We start from the raw sequence: 15638 nt of genomic DNA, 5'->3' as shown, positions 1-15638 counted from the left end.
TATACAATTGTGCGCCAAAAAAATACCCTCCTCACACAAAGTGAACGGGTGCTAGATTTTTTTTTCGCGAACTTGTTTTGTGGAATTTTTGTTGTTGCTTAATTAAACCAGTCTACGTACAATTTTGCTTTCACGCGATTCCGTTAGACACCGTAGATATTCAATTTTTCTAAACCATATTCTCGTGTCCATGGACGCTGCCATGTTGGTGTACGACACTGTTTCCAACCCGTCCTGCCATCGGGCAGAATATATCAGAACATTGGTTCCCCCAGCGCATGGAGATGGTTGGAGGGCTGCCATCTAGTGAACGAAAAGAAACATTCTTCCGGCGAACTTTCTAGCTAGCTATTTCCTGCGTGTGACGTAACACGTCCTCCAAATCAAAGCTGGTGATCTAACGTTAGGTCGTGTGTCTTCTGCCGGTGTTGTCCTTGCCAATTTTAGGACTAAAATCATGGTTTTCGAAAACAAAATGATAATGAATGGGGAGCCTGATGATGAGGTATTGCACAATATCAAAATCTTCCTATTGCAATGTAGTTTTTTCTGCGAATCCTACCAATATATCAAGTTATGCAACCCGAATGCTATCAGTTAGCTAGCTAACGGTAGCTGCACACAGTAACTTGCTAAATGCATTGCTAGCCAGGCGTGCGTCCTTGGCAGCTAGCTCTGGACACCCCTCGTTTAATTAACATGGATGATTGAGATTGGTGTAACGTCGTTACCACTTGTTATTTACACCTGGATTTTATATTTAGAAACAAATTAGTTTTAGTTAAAATTTCAACCTTGGTTTGAAAACTAGTTTTAGATCATTTGAATAAATCAAGTTGATGAGTTATATATGGAAAGCTATTCAACCCATAACCTAATATTGTTCTTTGCTTTTACAATAGATCAACTCATTCACTTCCTATAGATCTCATTCAGAAAGTTAGTCCTGCCAGATGGAACCTTATTGTGTAGAACAGAAATGGCTTTTGTAGAATGAATAATTGATAATTGTTAAATGTTTATATGCAAGGTTGCACCCCACTAATGTTGTCACTGACCAGGAGGAAGAGGCACCGGCAGAGGAGGAAGGAGAGGAGGAAGAGGAGGAAGAAGACATGGTGGTAAGACAGTTGAATTTACATTTACCACACTGTCCTTTGATGACTAATATTTGAAATATGAACACACAAATTAAGATTCCCTGACTTTTTTTTCTATACATTGAGAGTTTTTTTGATGAGTCATCTGCAGCTGTGTTGGTCTCTCCCAGGATCCCTTAGAAACAATACGGGCAAAGTGTGAGGCATCAGAGCACTGCACCCACACAAGGGAGAGGCTGGAGGCCTGCACGGCCCGAGTGGGCTCAAGATCACACACACAGGAGGAATGCACAGAGGAACTCTTCGACTTCCTACATGCACGGGACCACTGTGTAAGTGTTTTTTTAGGAACCCTGTGAGCGCACACACTACTGCATGCAGGAAAATGTCAAGCTTACATGTGATCAATTTATTATTTGTGGTAATCTGTAAATTACAATACATTATCATATTGAACTAGTTATTTCTCCTTTTTTCTCACAGGTAGCGCACAAGCTCTTCCACAACGTCAAATGAACTTCTCCATTCTCTGTCAATTCCAGTAGTTTATTGCAGCTGTGGCATCTGTTATAAATACTACAGATGTACAGTGTCAGGGAAGGCTTGAGACCAGAGCCTGTGTTCTACCCATGAATGTTAATAAATTAGATCTTGTTTTTTTTTTTTTGGACAAAATAGTTCTGTATACACCAGCAACCTGAGCCATTACACATATGTACATTTTAGACTGTATATGGCCAACCTGCTGCTTGTATTGGTGATAGATGCAAACTTCTCAGATCTTTGTGGCCAGTAAATGAAGACTGGCCAGGTGATTAACCACTCAGGAGTTTTACTGCATTAAAATGTCAAGCACTGCAGACCCTGTGTCCCCTCTACTTCTTCAAACCGTACGTTTATACATGAATGTGTTGGTCCAGAGAAGATTAGTGTAGTTGCCCTACGTCGCCATCTCTGGCCCAGAGTGACGACTACTGTCAGAATTAGTTGAACACTCTACAAGCAATTAGTTCCTTTGAAGACTGAAGTTTTCACATTTGAGTCTGTTGGTTTCAAACACCTCTGGTTCTAGTAAGCTCTGGCTTGCAGAGGTTGCATGACACTGGAAACCTGGCTCATAATTGTCAGTGCTTGGTTTGACTACACTTACTTTTTTCACCTTTATTTAACCAGGTAAGCTAGTTGAGAACAAGTTCTCATTTACAACTGTGACCTGGCCAAGATAAAGCACAGCAGTTCGACACATACAACACAGAGTTACACATGGAATAAACAAACAAGTCAATAATTCAGAAAAAGTCTATATACAGTGTGTGCAAATGAGGTAAGATAAGGGAGGTAAGGCAATAAATAGGCCATGCTGGCAAATTAATTACAATTTAGCAATTAAACACTGGAATGGTAGATGTGCAGAAGATGAATGTGCAAGTAGAGATACTGAGGAGCAAGATTAATCCAGTATGGGGATGAGGTTGGATGGGCTATTTGGAGATGGGCTGTGTACAGGTGCAGTGATCTGTGAGCTGCTCTGACAGCTGGTGCTTAAAGCTAGTGAGGGAGATGAGGCTTCAGTGATGTTTGCAGTTCGTTCCAGTCATTGGCAGCAGAGAACTGGGAGGAATTGACTTTGGGGATGACCAGTGAGATATACCTGCTGGTGCATGTGCTGCTATGGTGACCAGTGAGCTGAGAAAAGGCGGGCCTTTACCTAGCAGAGACTTGTAGATGACCTGGAGCCAGTGGGTTTTGCAACAAGTATGAAGCGAGGGCCAGCCAACGAGAGCGTACAGGTCGCAGTGGTGGGTAGTATATGGGGCTTTAGTGACAAAACAGATGGCACTGTGATAGATTACATCCAATTTGTTGAGTAAAGTGTTGGAGGCTATTTTGTAAATGACATCGCCGATGTCGAGGATCGGTAGGATGGTCAGTTTTGGCTATGTTCGGCAGCATGAGTGAAGGATGTTTTGTTGCGAAAATAGGAAGCCGATTCTAGATTTAATTTTACATTGGAGATGCTTAATGGGAGTCTGGATGGAGAGTTTACATCCTAACCAGACACCTAGGAATTTGTAGTTGTCCACATATTCTAAGTCAGAAACGTCCAGAGAGTAGTGATGCTGGACGGGCGGGCATTGATCAGTTGAAGAGCATGTATTTAGTTTTACTAGCATTTAAGAGCAGTTGGAGGCCCTGGAAGGAGAGTTGTATGGCATTGAAGCTTGTCTGGAAGTTAGTTAATAACACAGTGTCCAAAGGGCCAGAAGTACACAGAATGGTGTCGTCTACGTAGAGGTGGATCAGAGACTCACCAGCAGCAAGAGCGACATCATTGATGTATACACAGAGAAGAGAGTCGGCCCGAGAATTGAACCCTGTGGCACCCCATAGACTGCCAGAGGTCCGGACAACAGGCCCTCCGATTTGACACACAACACTATCAGAGAAGTAGTTGGTGAACCAGGCGAGGCAATCATTTGAGAAACCAAGGCTGTTGAGTCTGCCGATAAGAATGTGGTGATTGACAGAGTTGAAAGCCATGGCCAGGTCGATGAATACGGCTGCACAGTAATGTCTCTTATTGATGGCGGTTATGACCTCAATCAATATGGTGTCCAGGGCACAGCTGGGGGCAGAGGGTGGTCTATAGCAAGTGGCAACGGTGAGAGACTTGTTTCTGGACAGGTGATTTTTAAAAGTAGAAGCTCGAATTGTTTGGGTACAGACCTGACCTATTAAACCACATTGAAGCAATCAAGGAGCCCCGAGTCATCTTGGAAATCAAACAAGACATTTCTTGGTACTAGGGAGTATGTAAGCCCGAGAATGTGATGCTCTAAATACCTCAATCGAATGTCTTTTTGGTTTATGACCTTACAATATAGGCCAAGCCTTGAAATGAACTGGTCATAGTTACTGTACAAAGTCTACTGGGGAAAATAAATATGCAATGATTTCATATTAAGGAAATCTGTCAATTTAAGTAAATTAGACCCTAATTTATGGATTTCACAACTGGACAGGGGAACAGCCATGGGAGGGCATAGGTCCACCCACTAAGGAGTAAAGCCCAGTCACTGAGAATGAGTTTTCCCCTCAAAAAAGGACTTTATTACAGACAGAAATAGTCCAGTTTCATCAGCTGTCCAGTTGGACGGATTGCCAAATTCTCTCAAATTACAGGTGGTTGATGGTAGAGAAATTAACATTAAATTCTGGCAACAATTCTGGTGGACATTCCTGCAGTCAGCATGCCAATTGCACACTTCCTCAAACTGAGACATCTGTGGCATTGTGTTATGTGACAAAACTGCACATTTTAGTGGCCTTAATGTCCCCACGACAAGGTGCACCTGTGTAATGATCATGCAGTTTAAAATGCCACACCGGCCAGGTGGTTGGATTACCTTGGCAAAGAAGAAATGCTTACTAAACAGGTATGTAAACAAATTTGTGCACCAAATCTGAGATATAAGCTTTGTGCATATGGAACATTTCTGGGATCTTTTATTTTAGCTCGTGAAAACACTTTACATGATGCTTTTAATCTTTTCAGTTTAGTTCTACTAAAACTTTATTTGCTTAAAAAAGTCATAAACATTCCCACATGGTCAAGAGCATGACAATAAATAACAGGTATATAAAGATAAAACTAAAGTTGTTGGTAGTACAAAAGTCCATGATGTGTATACCCTTAAAAAAAGTACAGCCTGAGACAATCACTTGAAAGATGGAAATAAAAACAAATCAAATGTTAAATTAAAATAGTTTGCACGGTTTGGGTTGTTGAGCGGTTCCTTCTCACCAACGATTCGCCTTGTTACTTTTGCCCACAAACTCATTCATTGAAGCCTGCAGAGATACAGAGTGTTATACAAGCCCTTTGCTTTGGACACACAGCTGTGGATAGCCACACCCAACAAAGATCATCATTACCAGACCTAACCCACCCTCAGAGGTCAGATCTCTGGAAAGCATTGCACCTCTTGACACAGGGTGGCAGTACACAGCAGGATACCATTAAAGCACAACTAAACTGCTAAGGTCACCAGTCCCCCCCCAAAAAACTGAGAAAAGGCAATTCTCATTGCTTCAAAGAATGAGTATTTTTTACACAATGCCTTCAGAAAATATTCACACCCTTCAACTTTTTCCACAATGTCACAGCCAGAATTTAAAATGGATTAAATACATTTTGTCACTGGCCTACACACACACAATGTCAAAGTGGAATTGTGTTGACATTTCTACAAACGAATTAAGAAAAGCAGAAATGTCGTGAGTCAATAAGTATTCAACCCTTTTGTTATGGCAAAAAACTAAATAATGTGAGTAAAAATGTGCTTAACAAGTCACATGGACTTACTGTGTGCAAGTGTTTAAAATGATACTTGAATGACTCCTTCAGCTCTGTATCCCACACATAGATAACTAAGGTTCCTCAGTCGAGCAAAGCATTTCAAACATACTCCGCCACAAAGACCAGGGAGGTTTTCCCAAGGCCTTGCAAAGAAAGGCACCCATTGAATTATCCCTAAGATGAAGATCTAAAAGTTGAAAATGTGTGAGCGGCGGCGGAGAGAAAATAAATGGTGCAATTTGAGGCCATGTGGCGGAGAGGGATGCAGGCGCTGGAGATGTGAGCAGGCGGGTCTGGGCAGGTGTGATGTAGTTGATGTTTGTATGCATGCATGTAGTCACACATCCTTTGAGCATGCTGAAGATATTACACGTTGGATGGTGTATAGACATACCCAGTCACTACAAAGATAGTCTTCTTTACTAACATAGTTGCTGGAGAGGAAGGAAACCACTCAGGGATTTCACCTTGAGGCCAATGGTGACTTTAAAAACAGAGTTTAATGGTTGTGACAGGAGAAAACTGAGGCTGGAACAACATTGTAGTTACGCCACTATACTAACCTAATTGCCAGAGTGAAATTATAGTAAGCCTGCACAGCATACAAATATTTATTGCAACAAGACATTAAAGTAATACTGCAAAAAATGTGGCAAAGCAATTAACTTTGTCCGGAATACAACATTTCTGATTACCACTCCATAATCGTCAAGCATAGTGGTAGTTGTATAAATGTTAAGGACTGGGGAGTTTCAGGATTAAAAAAAAAAAGCGCAGGCAAAATCCTGGTTTAGTCTGCTTTCCACTAGTGACTAGACACAGAGAATAATTCACCTTTTAGCAGGACAATCACCTAAACACACAAGGCCAAATCTACACTGGAGTTGCTTACCAAGAACAGTGAATGTTCATGAGTGGCTGAGTTAGTCTTGACTTAAATCTGTGTGAATATCTATGGCAAGACCTGAAAATGGTTGTCCAGCAATAATTAACAACCAATATGACAGAACTTGAAACAAAAATTTTAAAAAGACATATTGTACAATCCAGGTGTGCAATGCTCTTAGACTTACCCAGAAAGACTCACAGCTGTAATCACTGCCAAAGGTGCTTCTACAAAGTATTGACTCAGGGGTGTTTTATCTAAAAATGTCTAAAACGTGTTTTCACTGTTATTATTGGGTATTGTGTGTAGATGGTTGAGAAATCTATTTAATCCATTTTGAATTCAGGCTGTACCTACAAAATGTGGAACAAGTCACTGTAGGTCTATAAGCCCTTTGACCTATTCTGGGACCTTGTTAGATAACCCCTGTGAGGACCCAGACTGGGTCAAAGAACATTAGGCCTTACGGTCAATACAAATTAAGCATACAGCCAGAAACTTACCTGCAACAGTAGCCTCTCTTTCCTCAGCTTGCTGTAGAAGTGCAGCACGTCGGGGTCAGCACGGACCACGTGGGGGTCAAAGTCCATGACCCTTAGCCCCTCCAGGCTCTTGGCCCGAGACAGCGCCACATAGGCCTGGCCCCTCTCAAACACACGCGCCAGGGAGATCTCCACACAGTCCAGCGTCATGCCCTGACATACAGTAGGTGAGACATGCCCCAAATACAGTAGGTGAGAGACATGCCCCAAATACAGTAGGTGAGACATGATGCGGTAGACAATCATAGACAGGAAGACCTGATACATGTGATGTGAAATCAGTCAGCCTGATATGTAGTGTAAACTAGCTTTGCTTGGATAGCTGCAGAAAAACAATGATTCATAGGGAATGAATCATATGAATACAGAATCTAGACATATTGCTTAGAGCTGCACATCTTTGATGCCAATATAAGCTGCAATTGTCACAAGGTTATGATCCTGTGACACTCTGTTCACGCCATCGGATTCTACCGCTGCCTCTCCGTCGAGGTGAGGGGAAACCAAACATTGATGACACCGACAGTGACCAATGAACTCAATTACCCAGAGGGCACTGCTTATCCATCTAGCCAATCATTACAGACACATTTCAGAGTAATGAGATCCAGTTCTTGGGTTAGCAGGGGGGGGGGTGGACTGAGTAATAACACCCAGGGTCCAACTCAGCTGATCAGTGACCAGCACTGTCTGGCAGTTTAGTGGCAAGAAATAGTAGGGAGTGAGAATTGCTAATGGTCATCCATCGGAGGCTGGATTCCATTTCATCCAGGCGCATGCCACCTTTCCTCTCCCCTTAAAGTCTCTGCCTTGTAGAACTTTAATTGGCTAGATAAAAACATTATGGTGATAAGCATGGCTAGTTGGAGTTGAACAGAGATCACATTTATCTGCGCAGTAACAGTTTGGTAGGGGTGCGTCGTCGCAGCCAAAGGGAGAGGATTGCGTTTTGGGAATGTGATCAAACATAGGACGCAGGTCCATCACATTTGTCGTCGGAGAGAGAGGGCGTTATCAATGATCCAAGATTATGGGACAGGAGAAAGCAGCAGTTGCACTGCACAACTTCAACCAAATAAATTGTATCAGGTCACCAAGAAGAGATGGAAGGATGCATTTTCTTTGTATTTGAATGGCTCATATGTGGAATCCCTACTCTGTTCTAGAGCGTTTAGCCAAGCACACCGTAGGGTCTTACATGGTCATTGCCACGCCTCACCTGGCTCTTGTGGATAGAGATTGCCCAGGCCAGTTTGAGTGGCAGCTGCTGGCGGCTCAGATAAAGCCCGCCTCCGGCCTTGAACATCCAACGCTCTGGCTTCAACGCCTCAGTGGTGCCGCACAGGAAACGCACGCGTGGGAGCCCTGAGGAGTCAGAAAGGACTGATGGACTGCTACTATACAGAGTTAGGGAACACAGTCAATGAGTCGATCATAAATGCACAGCTAAAACAGATAACCGCAATGAAATTTGAGGGTTATTAGGCATTAAAGTATGGGGCGGCAGGGTAGCCTAGTGGTTAGAGCGTTGGACTAGTAACCGGAAGGTTGCAAGTTCAAACCCCCGAGCTGACAAGGTACAAATCTGTCGTTCTGCCCCTGAACAGGCAGTTAACCCGCTGTTCCTAGGCCGTCATTGAAAATAAGAATTTGTTCTTAACTGACTTGCCTGGTTAAATAAAAGGTCAAATTAAAAAAAATTAAAAACTTCTGGGTCACTTTATTTGGATAGTCTGGATTTTCCATCTGTAGATGCTGTACAGATAGTATGACCATCTGTTGATAAGGTTAGGGTTATAATAAGGGTCACATTTAGGATAAGGGTTAAGATTACAGGTTATTACAGGGTTAGTAGATAGTTGAAATGTTACCGAGTACATTAACCAAGACCTGAACCACATACTTTTAAAACCTCAATTCTACTGTTTATTGATGTGTAAGTGTACGGTATATTGAATCTACCTAGTTTCCCCGGCTGAAAGTCCACCACGACACCTCGAGCCCCGTTGACCAGGCCACGCTGGACATCCAGGTTCTTTGTTAGCATGACCTGGGGATAGGAATCAAATCAGTTTAGTCAGTGAGCGGTCATATCACAGTGGAAAATAAAAAGGATTTTTTTAAAAACACTATGCATCTGATCAATGATTCAAGTTAGTTCAACAGGTTAAAGACTCATGTGTCTATTCAGCTGTGACCACTGAGGGAGTAGTCTCCATACACTGACCTGAGCGCCCACTTTAAGCTGCAGCAGCCTGCTGACGGGACTCTGGCTGTCTATGGTCTTCACCAGTGCAGGGTCGCTGTCCACAGCCTCAAACACCCGCACTGACCCTGGAAGCAAGAAGACCCCTTTAAAATGTGGCACACAGTTCAAGTCTAAAAGTAATCAAGTTTACTTAAATTTGTCCCAGAAGGCATTGGGCTTTGCATCAGGGGGAGCATATGGAGACAAACTAAGTCCACATAGATACAATGGGCTACTAGTCATGGGCTGACAGGATCATTTCAATTGAGACCTAGACAACAAGGTGAGGGGAGTTTTACGAATTAGTCAAACAGGTACACAGCTGGAGTGAACAACTGCAGACAAAGCGGCACTCCGTGGAATGAGTTTGACACGTGTTCTACAACGAGTTCCATCCTGTCTGAATGTTCAACATGAGCAGCAGCACATAAAGCAGTAGTAAAATTACCCAACAACATTCTCAAATTATCACATCAATATCAAGAATATGCTGACAAATATATCAGCAGCAACGTCATTACCACCATCATCCCCATGTTATGACAACCAAGGACAATGAAACCAGTTGGGCAGAGTAGCCAACCTCTTCCCTGTATTGAAAAGGGCAATGACCGTAGTAATAAAGGAGTGCTTGTACCAGTTAGTCTTGACAGTGGGGACTCTAAACCAGGAGCAAGAGGGTAGGCCTTGCAACTCACAGTGTAGGTGGTGGGCACAGTCAGACAGGATGGGAAGAGTGTAGGTGGTGGGCACAGTCAGACAGGATGGGAAGAGTGTAGAGGGTGGGCACAGTCTTGCCTTCCTCACCACTTGTCTGTTGTACAGGTCAGACTACTCTGCGGGACTCCTGTGAGCTTTCACCATTCTAGCTAGTGGATTTTTAGCTTTGATACTAAGGTTGCCATACCAACAGATCAAAGAAAATGTTAAGCCTGCACAATTTCTAAGAGAGTCAAGGTCCTGTCAACCTGGATCTTTCCTAGTTTCCTGTGACAAAAAAAGCTGTTGCTTGTCATTCTTACACAACATGCCAGTGTTACACTGAGCTGAATTTAGCCAATTACAATAATTTTGGCACCATGATTGACTATTGTCTACCCCTTGGTGACTGGTCTGTAGTTATTAAAAACCTTTGAGTGGTTGTCCTTGGCAACATGGATCCCAGTAGACTGTTAATACGCAATTTAAACAAATAAAGGTCTAATTGCTCAGCAGGAGAGGGGAAACCAGGTGACGATTGGCAAGGGCTGTGTGCCACAGGCTCCTGACAGCTTACACCTGTACCAGTTGACTGTCAGAATTAAAACCCATCCAATGCCAAAATAAAAAAAAATCATTACTTTTGTCCTGCAACCCCACAACAGTTTTCATACCATCCCGAGCCTAAATGATTAGAACCACGTTCTTCAAATGTTGTCCATGCACATCCGCTTATCTCGCCTGATATTACATCACTTTTTGCAGCCTATTTAACTCAGTATTGGTTACCCTCTTCCTGTTTAATAGCTCACTGAGAGACATGCTAACAGAGGGCTTACTATTAGAGTCCACCTTCACAACTCTCTTCACAATATGACACGCAGGAGATCCCAGATCTGTAACCTAAAGTCTGTAGGCAGCAAACAGCTACAATATAGTATTTTACTTTGAGTGACAGACAGAGGACATGTGGTCTCCTAAAAAAAGCAGCACATGGATGTTGATTTTGTTTTGAGCAATTGGGGTAGAAATTGTTTTCACACCAAATATTTTTGCAAGTGACAACCCTACGTTCGATTTTCATCTCAGTAAGACTCCATGACCGTTGAAACCAGCACGACACAGAGAGCACTCATGGTAGCTGCAGGCAAACACTCACCACATGTTGCCCAGTAACAAGGGCAGCACATGGCTGGGTTCACATAAATCAAAAACAAGACTGTCTTTTCATTGGTTCTAGCTTACTTAATCATGTGGTGTCTACGCTTGAGATGTGCCAAATGTACAATTTCACTTAACTATAAACTGCCTTTTTTTTTTTCCAAAAATGAACTGATATTTTATTTATTTTTCAAAATGACACAAATTCAAAATTCTAATACGCTCGTGTATGACCTCTAGGGGGAAATGCAGTTCAATATACAGCAGTTCTGGGTACCTACCAACTAGATGGCACTCACCTTACTGCAGTCCCTCACCTACTCAGCAACAAAGGTATTAATGTCATTTCAGGTGGTTGTGAGCCTCTCCAAGTTCTCAGTACGTGGGACTTCATGTCCCACTTCTAATCAATGTGATGGCTCGTTGCAGTGATGCATGACAGCGTGTTCATAGACGGCCAACAATCTTAAAGCCATGTGTTTGAGAGCACGCACTTTGTACTCGCAGAGCAATCATTGTACAATTTCTCCATCTGGGCGGTCACGGTTTTAGATATGCCAGATATGTTTGTCTTTATGATGATCGGGACCTGTTAATGAAAGTTGTGATAACAATAATTTAAATCACTGCAGTTATTTTTTATTACGACCCCAAATATATCTGAAATGGCCTGCTAATTGTGTTAGCACCTAAAAACACCCTTGGAAGAGAGACCCTCAAGGTCCTGTGCGGTCATGAGGCAGCCATTTTTGGGGCCCTAAGCGAAATTGTTGCCCCCCCCCTCACCTAGCGAGCAAAACATTCGTGGTCTCCACTGCTCTTGACAGCAAAGATGAATCAAAATAATTCCCTGAAATTCTAAACATTTTGCCATGACTTACACCATGTTAATATATCTGAGTGAGTGACTAAAAATCAGTGGCTTATTTAGAAAATGCTTTGGTCTGGGACCTCCTAGTGTTCATGGGGCCCCAAGCAGTCGCTTCAGTCACTTAGAGGCTTGGACCGACCCTGTCAGGAGCTGACTCAAGCCTGAGACATACAATAATGGCCAATTGTCACTTGCCTCAAGGCAACAGTTTGTTTCACAACAACGGAAGAACTGTAGGCGATAAGTCATTACAATGATAAAAAATAAAGAAAAAACACCAAACCTGGCAGCTGCTGGAGCTTGTTGTCGTTAGTGAGCTCTACATCGTCCTTGTGAGTGCAAAGCCTGGTTGCCAGGATACCATCCCGCTCGATCTTGTGATAGGCGCTCTTTATCAACTTGGCAGTGACTTCCTCTGTGACTCTGGGATTTAATGATGGACATTGAAAATACAATGATTTAGAATATTGCATGATTAGGATTCCATTTTACTAAATTGCTCAAACTCTATATGGTATACTGTAGAACTGGCATTTTGTCATGAGACCATGGATATCAGTTGGTTGGCGGCACACTGGGTGCTTCTCATCGGTCTATAAAGTGGCTCTCTCCTCTAGTTCAAAGTCATTTTGTGAAAGCATGAATTTGACCAATCTTGCATTTCATGTGACAAGGAGAGGAAGCTGCATCAGACTATTGAGATACACCCATTGAAAAAGCCCAGAACAGACATCCAAAATGGCTGCCTATTGTCCACTGCTCAGCGTACTGTACCTGCCCACCCTCACTGCCTGCAAGAGGGAGATGAAAGACTGGTCAGTCTGTCTGCGCACCTCAGTCAGCTCCATGTTCAGATGGATGCACTTCCGCCAGCTTCTAGACTAGAGGTCAACAAGAGGTCAGCATTTTCAATGTATGGTGCGCTCTTCATCATATCAGGTATAATCTTAGACACAAACTTGAAATACTGTACAAGTTAAACATAACTCAAAGGTTTACCCCAAATCTGCCAGTGATACTAGTAATGCATTAATTATTCACATGTTGTACGCAAGCTTCTGTGTTAGAATCCCAACATGGCTAGAGACTGACATGCTGTAATGAGAAAAGCTCAAGGTGGGAGTCAGTGGAGCATTATCATGACATGTCACCATTATCACCAGGCTTTCTGACCTGGAAGCAGAACGCGGCCTTGTCCTTTTCCTTGGAGACCGGGGGCAGCTGGAGGAAGTCCCCACACACTATCAGATGGATTCCTCCAAACGGCTCTGTGGACCTCCTCAGACACCTGGAGCAACGGCATGTCAATGGAAGAAATCATAGCAGAATTACACACAATGAACTCGAATAGAAACAGGTCGGTTGATACGTGTACATTATTCTTACAATTGTGTATTGAATCAATGGGACTGGCATTTCTGAAGATAGGATTCAGCCCATAAACTTAATTATATAATACAACACTAAATTCTATAGGGTGCGAGTGGGTGGTGGTTCTATTACCTTGCTATTGCCTCCAGCTTGTCGAAAAACTGGGCCTCAACCATGGAGATCTCATCGATGATGAGGTGGCGACAGCTAGTCCAGTGCTGCAGGACCCCGGGCCTCTGGGCCAGCTCTATACACTGCTCCAGAGGGGCTGAGCCTGACCCGATACCTGAGACAAGAATGGGGTAAGACGAGGTTAAAGATAATTTGGAAAAGGTGGGAATGAGACAAGGAAATAGAGAAGGTGAAAGATAGCGAGATGAGGGTGTTCAGCCAACCCTCCACTAAAGGCTACCAGTACAGTTCTGGTAACCGGCAGTAAACCATTTTGTGAAGCTAACTTCGGGGACTAATGTGTCAATTGAAACAACTGTTGAGACGGACATTTCTAGACAGACAGCTCACTCTTATTCGGTGGTGTGGTGACTAACCAGCAAAGTTGTGTAGCGTGGTCCCCCCGATGTGACACGCTGCCACGCCCGTGCTGGCCGTGGCGTAGGTGCTCTTGGGCGGCAGAGAGCCCACAATCCTCTTCAACAGGAAGGACTTCCCTGTGCCTGAACAAAAAGACAGAACAGTCTTGAATAGCCCAAAACACTGTGGGTTCCTGAATGTATGAGTCATTGTATGAATCAAACTCATACAATGAAAGTAATAACTTCAGCTTGGAATGGAAGGTAGATACCTGCACTGCCAGTGAAGAAAACATTCTTCCCACTCAACACAGCACTGAGGACAGCGGCTTGTTCTTTGTTCAACTTCCGTGCCGCCGGTAGAGACAGGGTGGGCTTTTTGCTTGGGTGGAGTGCCTTCAACTGAAGACGGAGCATAATAACAACAACTTCAAGGACTAGCCTAACAACTAACAAAATGTTGGACATCAAACCAATCTTATGTCTAACGAAACCAAACCCGTGATAAACAGACTAGGCTGAACGGCATGCAATGCATTCCCACCACCAGGGTTGTTAAGTGCAAACCAGGTTGAATATCAGCTTGGGGAGCAATGACAAAGTCACTGAGGATATGAACTTAACTCACTGGGCTAGAGTCACAGTCCGTCCTTTGTCTCTTAATCTGCTGTCCCTGTGGTCCTCCAGTCATCTTATTAGCAGTCCTCACTACCAGACCTTTAGAGAGCACTGGTGCATTAACTTTGCTCCTCAGCTCATTGGCCTTCTGTACATCCTTCTGCTGTAACGGGCTGATGGTCTCGAAGCTGCGGGGCAGACAGGCTTTCAGCTTCTCTCGGTCTGTCATAGGTTTGCTAGTCTGCCAGGCCTGGTGTTTGATACTCAAGGTCTTCAGGAAAATGTTTAGTAGGTGGGGTGGGCAGTCAGAGATGAGCACTTGGACGTTTTCGGGGAGCAGTTTAACGGTGCACTTGCCATCCTTAGCAAACCGGGTAAAAAGCTGGAACTCTTTGAGCGTGTAACTTTCGGGCACTTTCCCGTTGTGCACGCGCAGGATTATCTCCTGGAACTCGTTGCGACCGAGAAGAACAGCTGCCTTCCGGATGACTTGGCGTTTGGTGGCCTGGCCAGAGGAGTTCAGGCGCTCCACCACGACACTGCACTGGAGCTGGGCACCGTCGTCCCCTTGCATCATTGTAACAATGTGCGGGCTCTAACGTTAGAAGAGGTAAAAGTCACATTAAAACAAACAATGAACACTGATCAAACAAATCGCACATCTTACACCAGCTAGATAACGTAATCAACTGGACCCTAAATGCCTAAATGCCACGGCTGTTTTGTAAATTATTTAATCAACACACGTCTGCAAGTAAATCAATATTTGGCTACCTACTAGCCATCTGGGTTTCGATTGAAAGCAAATAGTGGATCCCTTGGCTAGAGATGCATGCAACAAAACATTAAAATATACTTTAAACGTACCATGCATGAAAAACAGATCAACAAACACACAGGGTCGCTCCAGAATTCGATGTAGTAACTTGATTTACCTCTTTGAAGAAAAATGTAGCTAGAGCAAAGACTGATGCCTTGCGTTGTAGTTAGCGTGCTTTTTGAAGTAAAATGCCGTTTTCAAAACTGTCGGTGTTTGTAATATAAACCAATGGCAGCGCAACATATTTTGACCAGTAACAGCAGGGTCCTTTAAAGGATTTAACCAATGAAAGACTCGTAATGCCATTTGACGTAAATGACCCCGCCCACACATTTGCCATAGTGACCAATTGCTGCGATTGTTGAAACATACTTAATGTATTTCAGTATTTGCGAAGCGTTCATTTTGGAGATACCTCGGCCCACCGATTAA

General features: G+C 43.4%; 2 protein-coding genes across 5 annotated transcripts; one reads left to right on the top strand and one right to left on the bottom strand.

Annotated features, from left to right (window-relative positions):
• Positions 1 to 371: 371 nt before the first annotated feature.
• On the top strand, positions 372 to 1960 carry LOC115101820 (cytochrome b-c1 complex subunit 6, mitochondrial-like). 2 transcript variants are annotated; one of them, XM_029621294.2, is made up of 4 exons: positions 372 to 505; positions 1062 to 1121; positions 1271 to 1432; positions 1584 to 1960. In XM_029621294.2, the coding sequence occupies exons 1-4, from the start codon at positions 458 to 460 to the stop codon at positions 1614 to 1616; spliced, it is 303 nt and encodes a 100-aa protein (XP_029477154.1). In that variant the 5' UTR covers positions 372 to 457; the 3' UTR covers positions 1617 to 1960. The 2 variants fall into 2 exon arrangements, with proteins under 2 accessions (XP_029477154.1, XP_029477153.1); XM_029621293.2 differs by having other exon boundaries at positions 373 to 505; positions 1031 to 1121.
• Positions 1961 to 4572: 2612 nt separating this feature from the next.
• pif1 (PIF1 5'-to-3' DNA helicase homolog (S. cerevisiae)) lies at positions 4573 to 15430 on the bottom strand. 3 transcript variants are annotated; one of them, XM_065005885.1, is made up of 13 exons: positions 15322 to 15430; positions 14397 to 14981; positions 14041 to 14170; positions 13787 to 13912; positions 13371 to 13524; positions 13041 to 13155; positions 12642 to 12748; positions 12151 to 12290; positions 9116 to 9222; positions 8851 to 8938; positions 8087 to 8253; positions 6850 to 7041; positions 4573 to 4952 (listed from the first exon to the last, which is right to left on the bottom strand). In XM_065005885.1, exons 2-13 carry the CDS (start codon positions 14961 to 14963, stop codon positions 4902 to 4904), a joined length of 1944 nt encoding a protein of 647 aa, XP_064861957.1. In that variant the 5' UTR covers positions 14964 to 14981; positions 15322 to 15430; the 3' UTR covers positions 4573 to 4901. The 3 variants fall into 3 exon arrangements, with proteins under 3 accessions (XP_064861957.1, XP_064861956.1, XP_029479966.1); XM_065005884.1 differs by having other exon boundaries at positions 15254 to 15412; XM_029624106.2 differs by having other exon boundaries at positions 8108 to 8253; positions 15254 to 15410.
• Between the last annotated feature and the right edge of the window lie 208 nt (positions 15431 to 15638).

This window comes from Oncorhynchus nerka, linkage group LG20, assembly GCF_034236695.1.
Source record: "Oncorhynchus nerka isolate Pitt River linkage group LG20, Oner_Uvic_2.0, whole genome shotgun sequence".
Lineage (NCBI taxonomy): Eukaryota > Metazoa > Chordata > Actinopteri > Salmoniformes > Salmonidae > Oncorhynchus > Oncorhynchus nerka.
The sequence above is the reverse complement of the archived record's forward strand: the minus strand, read 5'-3'. Positions and strand labels throughout refer to the sequence as shown.

Excerpts from the sequence above, each read along its gene's own strand:
- pif1 (XM_065005884.1), bottom strand. Across the intron at positions 13,525-13,786 it reads CACGCTACACAACTTTGCTG|GTATCGGGTCAGGCTCAGCC; the intron begins GTTAGTCACCAC and ends TTCTTGTCTCAG. Across the intron at positions 8,939-9,115 it reads AGCTTAAAGTGGGCGCTCAG|GTCATGCTAACAAAGAACCT; the intron begins GTCAGTGTATGG and ends TCCTATCCCCAG.
- LOC115101820 (XM_029621293.2), top strand. The coding sequence starts at position 486 with ATGGGGAGCCTGATGATGAG. Across the intron at positions 506-1,030 it reads ATGGGGAGCCTGATGATGAG|GTTGCACCCCACTAATGTTG; the intron begins GTATTGCACAAT and ends TTTATATGCAAG. Across the intron at positions 1,122-1,270 it reads AGGAGGAAGAAGACATGGTG|GATCCCTTAGAAACAATACG; the intron begins GTAAGACAGTTG and ends GGTCTCTCCCAG.